At 45.2% G+C, this 10998-nt stretch overlaps 1 protein-coding gene across 1 annotated transcript; it reads right to left on the bottom strand.

Annotated features, from left to right (window-relative positions):
- Nucleotides 1–4856: 4856 nt before the first annotated feature.
- Nucleotides 4857–5261, bottom strand: LOC124971461 (protein FAM156A/FAM156B-like). The gene has a single exon (XM_047535227.1). It carries the CDS (start codon nucleotides 5259–5261, stop codon nucleotides 4857–4859), a length of 405 nt encoding a protein of 134 aa, XP_047391183.1.
- Nucleotides 5262–10998: the final 5737 nt, after the last annotated feature.

The raw sequence follows: 10998 nt of genomic DNA, 5'->3' as shown, positions 1-10998 counted from the left end.
TGTTTTTGAGAATCTCTATCTCTTTGTTGAAATGATCTTTTGCTTCCTGCAGTTGTTCTTTCAACTGCTTATTGGTATTATCATTCATTGCCTGCATTTGCTCTCTTAACTTATCCTTTGCTTCGCAAATCATCTTAATCATGTATAATCTGAAGTCCTTTTCTGACATTTCTTCTACCATACTGTCATTGGATTCTATTACTATAGAATCTAGATTTGTTTGGATCATTTTCTTCCCTTGTTTTTTCATGTTGTTCATGTATCTTCCCCTCTAGCAGTGCAGATCTGGGGTATTGCATATTTCCCCCTATATGCTTATAGTGGCCCTATAGGTTTCCAAAACCTTTTCTTTAAGGGGAGATCAATATTAGCAGTGCCCAATTCAGACACTATGCAATCCTAGACCAAATAGCCCCTATGAGGACTATAACAAAATTGTCATAATAAACAGAATGAGTTCAACTATTATCTTCATTATAACAAACAGATTTGCACTAAGGTCTGCAGTTTCTAATGGAGGACAAAGAGGATGCAGAGGGATGTAAAATGTAGCCGTTAATGGGATAAGAAAAGAATATACAGAAGTTCTAGATAGTAGATAGGGTGAGAATGTAATCAAAAGAAATTGGATGATAGCATGCAAAAAAGGGAGAGACTCTGAGGGAACATGTAATAAAGGAAAAGAGAGCCAAAAAATGTAAATAAATAAAAACTTAAAATTCTTCAATAAAGAGAAGAAAGCAAATCTACACTATAACAGTCATATAGTAATGAAACCTCCCAGAGTTCAGTAGCCTGATGCATGAGAGGTACCTGACAATGAGCTTCAAGTCTCCAGCAGGCGTCTCAGGATGAGATTTGCCCCACCTAAAGATCGGAGCTACGACTTCCAGGATTATCCAAGGTGGCTGCTCTGGCTTCCAAATGTGTTGGTAATTCGGTAGCTGCAGCTTGGGGTGTGGTCGTGGTCAGCAGACGGTCCTGGAGGTTGGGTGTGTTTGGTGTGGTTGTGGGATCCTGGAGGCTGGGTGCAATCAGTCGGTCTGGGGGTCCTGTTGATAGGACGCAGTCAGTTGGCCTGGGGGTCCTGGCAGCAGGGAGCAGTCAGTCTGACGTGAGGGCCCCGGAGGCAGAGCGTGATCCCTCGGGCTGAGGGATCCTGGAGACGGGGCTCAGTCAGTCCGACCAGGGGTCCTACCACGCCTGGCTGTTGTCCCAAAATGGCGGCAGGCACGTGTAACCAAACCTGCAGGTACCGTGGCAGAGAATTTCCAGGTAACAGCAGGCAGCTGGCGCTCCACTGGCAGTCTACGGTCAGTCTGCTGGCAGCTGTTGGACGATCGGGAGGTGAACCTCAGGTGGTGGGTGGTGGGTGATGGGTAGGTGAAAGGCAGGCGATGGACAGGTGAGAGGCAGGGAAATGGCGGATGATAGGCACCTGACAGTGAGCAATCTGCACTCAAAAAAGGCGTCATATGCTGGCAGACTGCAGGTGATCGCAGTAGACAAATGGGGTAAACAGCAAGGGATGGATAAGCAGCAAAAACTACGTCACCAAGAAACAGATATCCTCTGCTTGAAACCAGAGTTATGGAGCGATAATGAATGCAGCCTCCCCCTAGTCCGCCATCTTGGATCCTCCTCTGTTGTTGCCTTTAAAGCAGGAACACTATGCCAACTTACAACAGCAGGGTAAGTTCTTTTCTGGAACTCAGTATTTATTCTGATGATTTGCGTTGTTCTTTCTACTCTGCCAACCATCTTCCAAGAAAACACTAATGCAGAAATTTGAGTAAAAGTTTATCTGGGCTTTAGTTTTCTTATCATCATCATCATCATCATCATCATCATCATCTCAGAATTAGCGGGTGCTTTTATTTCTGATTTAAATCACCTCCTCAGTAATGAAAACAAGGAATTTGTCAAACAATTTCCATAAAATAATGCAGAGAAGTGGCAAGGGGGATAAAGAAAGCAGAAACAGAACCTGGTATATGCTGAGAAGGACTTGCCCTCAACAGTTATCATAGACATCAATTACTGTGTCATGATTAGCTATAGATAACTAATAGTAGCATGATAGGAAATGTTGGGACAACTGATTCATCCAATTTAATATTCTTCTCTCATGTCCAACTAATAACTAAAATAGAGAGTGGTGCAGTTATTGCTAATATTAGCCTTCTTTCAGAACATGAACTGGATAACTAAAGCTTAAAGAGATAGATTGACGTTTTCTTCTTTTTACCTTTGAGGTAACAAGTTATTCGAAGGTTGCAATCTTGTGTACCACTGAATATGGAAAGGGTAACAAGTTATCTATGTTGCCAATTTTATTTCTCTTCTAGATTTTTCCTTGAATTAGTCTGGCCATTCAAACTTTGGCCAGCCTGTTTTCATTCTTTTTTCTAACTTCTACACTATCTCCACCCTCATTATAAAGTGAGAATGACATGAGGACTGCATCATATTGATGTCGATAAGTTATATTCAGATAACATTTTGTTATAGTGCATCTTCAATATCTCAAAAGGGGCTCAAAAAAGCAAACACTGAAAGCCTATATTTCTTAGACACAGAATAATGATTTTATATTGTGAAACAAACAATGGTGGTAAAGCACTAGAGGTTAAATGCAGTGTATTTGTTCCAATGACTGTAAAACTTACCTCACATATTTATCAGTCTGGTCAATCAGGAATGCATTATGCAATCATCCTTTTTTTTTTTTGGGTGGTGGGGACCGAACCCAGGGCCTATGTGCTTGACAAAGCAAGCACTCTACCAACTGAGCTATCTCCCCAGCCCCCAACGATCATCCTTTTTATGCAAGACACACCTACAAGAATGCCTTGTTTTCTTTGGATCGATGGCTCTTCTGTTTGGGGCTGTTTTTGATCAAAGCAGTTTCCCACTTTAGGGTTTTCACTTTCCTAACTCACCAAGTAAAATTAAACTCACATGCGTGTGGTAACTCCTCTATTTAAAGAGTTTTGGGCAAACATATCCACTTCTTGCTGCTTGGTCAGTGGTAATACCCTTGGTTTCTTGATTCCAGGACACAGCCAATCTTTGGTACTCTAAGTTTTAGCTTCACCCTAGGACCCCTTTTATTGAATCACTATTTTTTTAATGTTGAAAAGCGCTTTAACCGTGTGAAAAATCCTTGTATGTATTCATTGTGAGAGCCTGTCTCTACTACATAATGTGGACAGATTCATTTTTTCCATCACAGTACTAGCAAATGCAGTTCTTGTAAATGCCAAGAAAACACACCAATTAATAATGATAGTCTTATGTCACCTGGCCTTTTGTGCAAAGTTGTTATTTTCCACAAGGGTCTCTTTCTTATTCACCATAGACTGAGCGGTGAATCTTTTGTTGTTTTTATAAATGAATTTCAAATACAGACTTTTGGAAAAAAATTCACCTAATATTACTGAATAAACTGGGATTCAGTTAATTCTATCAGACTTTTTAAAAATCGAAGTAAGTTTGGACTCAAAAATAGATGAATAATTAGTTTTTTAAGAGGTTCGAACTAATTTCCAGAGCAGCAGTTCCAATTTACACAGCCAACATCAATGCATGTGGAATGCAGTGGATCTGAATCCTTTCCTGCATCTTTTATTGTCATTTATTAATAAGTTAGCTTTTTGGTATCATACACTGACATCTTAGACTATAATATTCATCTCCCTGATGACTAGGCTTTTTAAACACCTTTCTTGTGCTTCCTTGGCATAGGTATATCTTCTTTGTGATTTGTCTCTTCTTGCCTTTCCTTGGCTTCTACCACTTTCGGTAGTGCTGGGGATCCAACTCAGGGCCTCGTGCATGCTGGGCAAGCGCTCTACCACTGAGCTACATCCCAAAGGAACAGACTTTGGATACACAGAACAAATTGAACAGGATGGAAGGCATGAGGCGGGTAGAAAAGACCAACCCCAACAGGTCACCATTGTGAATGACTATGTTTGGGTAACACTCTCAAAAGGAAACAATTGTAGAAAGGGGGAGCAATTAATTGCTTGTCCATGCTTAGGGGTGGTGCTGGGCCGGGCGGTGAGTGTGATTATAAAGGGGTAGCACGAGAAAGATCTCTGTGGTGATAAAACCGTTTTGAAACTTGAGGGCAGTGGTGGCTACACAAATGTGCACATATGATGAAGTGGCACAGAAGAGGACACTCCCATGGCACCAGTATCAATGTCCCTGGTTCAAACGTCGTTCCATAGCGGTATAAGATGCAACTATCGTGGGGGAAACTAGATGAAGAGTGCACTATGTTTGCAACTTCCTCTGCATCTAGGATGATTTCAAACTAAAAAGTACAGACACGCGCGCGCACACACACACACACACACACACAGTCACATTCTATCCAATCTGGCGCTCCCTCTGGGTTCTCATCCCTAAAATGGGGAAAAAAAAAAACGCGCTTTGAAAAAAGCAAGTCAGAGACACCACATAGATGCTGTGTACCATATTAGCAACCAGAAAAAGTGGGGAGAAACCGCCGAAACCCAAGGAGGGCAAACGGCAGTTGACACCATGGGAGCAGTGCTAAGGGCAGTGTAGAACCATTGCTGTTGTGGTTGCCCTTGCCAAGGAGCAGCTCCTCCCAGCACGCCTCAGGGGGCATGTTAAAACTGCTAGGGGAAAGGCTGCTGCTACACTTCTGAGTTGGATTGAATTGCTGGCTGGTGGGATTCTTGTGATCCGGCGTGCATGTCATTACTCTTCCTGACCATGTGTCCAAAAGGATTCCAAGGAGTTGGCGATGTTGACACTCCTGGTCCCATCTGTTTCTGATCTGCCTTCCCCGGAGGGTGACAGTGTCAGAGTTATTCTGTCTATTCTTGAAGGGGTGTCTGAAACTTCCTTTTGCTTTTCCACCGCACCTGCTTTTGGCTCTTCTCCTCTCTTCCCTGTATCCTTCCTTGGACAAGAAAGGGTTGGGTGGTACCGGGGTTGAGGGTCAGGTTATTGAGGTCTTGCATTAGCTTATCCCAGGGGGAAGAAAAAGAGGTTGCTTTCTTCCCTGTGGAGATCCCGGAAGTGTTCCCCATACACGTCTGGCAGTAAGGGCATTCACATTTGAATCTCTTCTGATCTGTATCATGTGAGGAAGTGGATTTTGCTTTCCTCTCCACCTGATAAGGTGCCCCGGCCTTGGTGTATTGCTGTCTCCCACGTTCCACTAACTTCTTTTTCTTCTGAGGTAATCTGGAACTTCCCCATTGCTGCTCTTCGTCCATCCTCTCAAAGAAAAAGGCATATATTACAAACACAAAGAATCTACTGAGAAACTCTCATGTGCTCAGCTTTCCGGAAAACACCTACTAACACACCCGCACACCTTCCGAAAAGAGCCCCTGATGATTTCAGCCACTGAAATTTATATTCGAGGTACCTTGTTCAGCCATTTCCTGTCGTGGGCACCAACATAAGGAAATAGTGTGGTCTGCACATTTGAAAACATTGACTCGAAGCCATATCTGCCCCCTACTGGATTATACACGCCACAGTGGAACACTCAGGATCCCACTCCTTCAAGTGGAGAGCACAGATCACCATGTCACACTGAACAAATACCAATGTCTTTGGAGCACCCCTCCACACAGAGCCCTTCCTAGACTCTTTTTTGAAGCAGTGTTCTCTCCATCAGTTTCATGTAATATGAGGCAGTTTCTATCTCAATGGGGCACATTGAGATTCTCTGGCTGGGTGAATAAATATACTCCTGACACAAGGAGGTGGGCATCAAGGACAGGTGACATGTTTGCATCACCACTTGGGTGGGCAGGAGAACATAAATAATAAAAGGGTGCCCTCCCTCCCCTACTTCAGCCCCTCATGACTCCTCTTTCCCTCAGCCATAGCCCCTCGCCCTACAGGATGGATGACCAAGCTGCCTTGGAACAAATATGTGCTCACATTGCCCCTTATGAAGGGTGTGCTTTGAACACTTGCACCTCTTGGTGATGCTAGTAAAAGAGTGTAGAAAAGGCCAATGAACCTAAAGAGAGAGAAATGTCCACAGATTGCACTGGGCAAGTGATTTCCCATGCCTCGCTGTTCCACACTTTGGGCAATCTTTCCCCGTTAATCCAATGCGAAACATATTTGCTGAGTGCCTGTCTCATGGCCACCCCCCCTACCCCAGTGCCAGGTGATGTAGAGATATGTACCTTGCCACCATGTTGTTTCCCTGTCCTGCACAGACCCCAGGCATGCTCCCACCTCTCGTGGTTACCCTCTGTGCCTCGATCCTCTACCATCTTCCAGTATCTGCTCTCACCTGTCACCTCTCAGTGGAACACCCCAGTTAGAACTGCATGAGAGTCAGGTGCTTTTCTTCTCCATTGGCCCCGCCAAACCCTCTTCTTCCTACTCTCCTTTTCTAACGGCACACATGCCTTCTACTGCACTTCAGAATTTGCTGTTCGATTATGTGCAGCACTTATTCAGTCTCCCCTGCTAGCATATAAACCAACAAGGGCAGGCGTTTCAGATCACTTAGTGGCCTGGAGTGTCCCTAGCCCCTAGGACACTGCCCGCCTCATAGATGACCCTCCATGGATGTTTGTACTGGGAGCGAATGAAGTGTCTGGCACAGAGTAGGGGCTCAGACAGTTATCGCTGCTTTCCTAGGTGAGCGACACCAGCAAGAGACAATCAATGAGGGAATGGTGCACACTGCTTAAGCCCACAGGGAGAACATCCCTGGATGTTGTTGGTCCATGCGCCACCCACCTAGCTGGCTCAGACCAGGCCCCTGCCAATTCTTCTCGGCTGAGCCGTGCCTCTCACTCTGCAGAGAGGTGCCACTTGTTAGGCAGAAGGTCCACACCACACCCAGCGTGGATAGGAGCCCTGAGGCAGAAAGCAGGATCTGGATTCCTTTGGAGCTCCCTCCCTGACCCCTCACCAAGTCTCAGGTTCACTTTCTAAGTGTTTCCAACTCCCAGTCTCCCTGTGTTCAGTGGTAAACATTAACAACACATATGTTACTCCATGAAATGTGGTTTCTTTCACTGCAATCACATCTTCTCCTTCTACTAAATTGCAATGGAGGATTATGGCAGTGATGATTTCCAATCACTGAGTGTCAAACATGTCAACACTGTAATAAAAACTGCTAATGCCCTTTGCATAGAGGAGGAAAAGGAAGTGCTGAAGAAATAGTGACAGGACTAAGGTCAATAGAGCCAGTAAGCAGGAGAACATTGACTGGTGCCATGGTACTTCTGGTTCTAGCCCCTGTGAACTTCCCATCACATGATTCAAACAAAAATATTGCCAATGCTGGGGAAAACTGCATCACCGTGAAAGGTTGGGGGGCTGGAGTGGGGTTAACAGGTGGATTTGAATGCTGGACCAGTTTCCTGGTTCTTGAGATGCTTGAAAAATCACAGCAAAATGCCTAAGTTTTACAAGAGGGAGAGGGCAGGAGTCTGGTTTTAACGTTTCTGGAAGGACCAAGATCTAATTCCGGCTCAGGAAAGGGTGCTTGAAGGGAGAAGCTGCTTATCATGCTTGATATCTCTGAGGGGTGATAGTGCTTGGTTGTACAATATTTTCTTTGGATTGAAAGAGTTTTAGGATTTGTTTTGAAAGTAGGATATTGAGAGAGTCACGTGAAAACTAAAAGACGGTATGTGCTTACAAAATCCAAACATTTAGACTGATAAAACTGTAAAGAGAGGAGAAGGAATAACCCACAAGTAACCACATATCTTGCCAACTCTTTTCCATCTGTGTGGGAGGGCGCAGATATACGTGTAATTTAAGTTGCGGAGGTCATGCCCTCTATGCTGTTGTATGTAGCGCACACCATGTACAATTTGTATATTGTGTCTATTCATGTATACATACGATGTTGCAAACATGTGCGATTATTTACTGTTCCTTTTCTGCCCCTAAACTTAATATAACATGAATCAATGACAAAAACAAACGACCTAAATGAGAGTTGTTTTCAAGAACGTGTTAGTAAGAGGACAAACCCTGAGTGAATATAAAAGCACACCACGAAAACTACTAGAAATGACTGCCGTGTTATTGGCTAGACAAATACTGTCGGGAATTATACTTGGTATGATGGCTTACCTGGGAGAGAATCAGTGGGAAGAACTCTTTGAGTACCACATGGAGGGACCTTAATGGAAACTCTGAAGCCTTGGCAAAAGAAAGCTCAGGAGTAGATTTCTGTGACTGGAGAGACTCAAGTCTACTTGGAGGATGGTGGTGAGGAGGCTGCCGTGGGGAGGGTGACTTTTACCGAAACCGCCTCAGGAGGCCCAAGGCACACCACAGGTCGACCTCATGATTACAATGCAGTGACCCCTTGGCCCCATTAGGGGTGCTGTTCCATGTAGTGCTTTTCTAGCAACAGGTCCCATGGCCCTCTAACCTCAGGGCCTCAGCAAAGGGAGACTGAATGTGGTGGTGGGGGTGGAGGTGGTATGTGCTGGAAGGTAAATGGCATTAGCGTACGCAAGGGGGAATATTTTGCAGGCCAGTCACCAGTGCAGTGGTAGACGTAGCCTTGTATCCAAACCAGGACATTCTAACTTCCACATTCAACACAATTGTAATCAAAATGTCAAACGACTTCCTTTTCAGAACTTGAAAAAAATGATTGCAATGTTCATGTTCAAAAGTCCTGATGGAAGAATAGCTAACCGTCTCAGGTGGTTTTCTGTTGTTATTGTTGCTGTTGTTTCCCATTAGAAAATAGATTGAACAACTTGCAAGGGCATGGGTTTCTGCGATCTGCATGGGCCGTAAGGTGGGCATCAACAGAGACAATGACTTGTGTTGAAGGATCATTTGAACATTCCCCCACTGTTCTCCTAGTGTCAAAAAGAAGGGGAGAGAAGGAATGAAGTTGGTGTCACAGTAGAAGTAGTGTTCAGAGAGGTCAAACACTACCCCGGTTTCCCAGGTCAAAGAGAAAGGAAAGACATGAAGGTGTTGCACAACTTCCTCAGTCCTGGCAAGCTGGTTCGTTTTTGCCCTCAATTTGTCAAGATACCTCAGAGAAGCAGGTTAAATGTTGCGTTCATTCTTGTCAGCAAACTCTTGAGAGCTACCATGCGACTGTGCAGGGAGTTGAGGGGACAGGAAGGTGACAGCCAAGTGCTACCTTTCACAGCTCTGTGACTCGGAGAAGACCTGAAAGGGGGGCATGACCTAACATGCATGGCCTTAGAGCATGCACTGGGATCAGAGGCATGGGGGAGGCAGAGAGTGCTGGAAGGGAGAAATAAGGCTGAGATCCACTGGGCAACAGACAATTAGGAGAGTCATTTCCCAACATGCACGTCCCTTCTACTATGCCTGACCAATTCGTAACCGATACTCCATCAACTCCGCGCACAGTAAGTCCCGTCTCCTCCTCATCACGTCCATCCGTCCCTGATCACCTGCTGTTTTCTCTTCTCTGGTCCTGCAATCTCTGTCTCAAAATGGCACTCCTCAGAACTCTCACACTCACTGAACAGTGATAATATTCTTTCTGAAAGCAGGTTTGGTTTCCTCAATCCAGGGACTGTATGGAATTCTGCCTCTCTCAAGTACCCAGCAACATGCAACTGGGCACCATCTAGGGAGGGATATTTTATTGTGAAGTTTTGTGGGTGCCGTGAAGTTTCATTTCAACTTTTTCTAACTGCTACTACCCTGAGAAGTACAGCTAAGCAAGGGCACTGATAATGCCTGAATAAAATGCTGGGTGCACATCACGGAACCTCAGTGAGCTCAGCTCCTCTGGGGCCTTGTGTAGCCTGGTGCGACTGGAGGGAAGATGGAGCAAGAGCTCAGACCAAGGTGTGGCCCTAGGCACTCTGACCTAGGTCCTGCTTCTTTTGCGGCCAGGAGACTCCTTCCTCTCCAGTCTGCATTTCGGACACCCTGTGTCCTGGGCCACGGGCACGAAAGGGTCGCTGAGCCCCAGGGTGTTGGGCTTCCACGTGCCCTGTGATGGCAACTGGAGTGATTCCGGAGACTGTCTCTTCCGCTCCCAGAGTGAAAATCCCCTCGCGTTGAGGAGAAGATGTTGGCCTGGGAGCCAGTGGCAAAAGCACAGTACCAACTGCTCTCTGTCTACTGATGGTGCTGGAAGCACCTCACACATTCCCAACAGAGACCATGGTTAGACCAAACCATTGCTTTTGAGGGTGTTCAATTCTGTCATGACCCAAGAAGACACACTAGGAAAGGGATCTTTGCAGGCATTCCTAGATCCAGGGTAAGAATTTCTGCACTAGAGATTCATGAGTGGAACAAACCTTACTCACATTTTGGGAAAGAGGTCACATTGCATCTTTAGAGAATTATCATGACTAAACCAGTGTATGATTTTATTTCCCTCATGCCACTGAGCTTCTAGAGGATTTGTTTGGTGTGCCAGGGTCCTCTCTGAAAGAGCACAGGAAATAATACGGAAGGACGTACAGAAACTTGGTGGGAGGTAAATCTACAGGAACCATCAGACTCAGGAACAGGTGTGAGGGAGAACAGGATTTGCCTTGAAGGTGGAAGTGACACAAAGGACCCTGTACGAGAAAACAGAAAGGGAAAGCTTCATCTTCAGATGTCTTTCCTAGTCCCTGCAGTTCATCTAGAAGGAGAGCAACTAGTGAGAGAGAAGAAAATGCACAAGCATTTTCTGGCCATTGACCAAGAAAGAAGCACCACGAATGTGATATTCACCCATTTCCCTTGGGGAATGCCTGGCTCTGGTGTAATAAGAGAGAGCAGTGTGCTGTGAGAGACACGAATGGACAGAGACTCCACCAGATCCAGGATCTTGATGATGGCCTAGGCCAATGGGCGGGCAATTTGTTAGATCAGGATTCAGCTTCAGATCAATTTATGCAGAACCTAAAATGGAGTCTCTGGATTCCAACCAGGATGGGAAATGCAGATGAAGGACGATGAGTTCCTCAGGGTACTGTGTTTCAGGGAGGGGAGAGCAATGCAGATTCA

The sequence above is a fragment of the Sciurus carolinensis genome, chromosome X, assembly GCF_902686445.1.
Source record: "Sciurus carolinensis chromosome X, mSciCar1.2, whole genome shotgun sequence".
In the NCBI taxonomy this organism is placed as follows: domain Eukaryota; kingdom Metazoa; phylum Chordata; class Mammalia; order Rodentia; family Sciuridae; genus Sciurus; species Sciurus carolinensis.
This window is presented reverse-complemented; position numbering and strand designations above follow the sequence as displayed.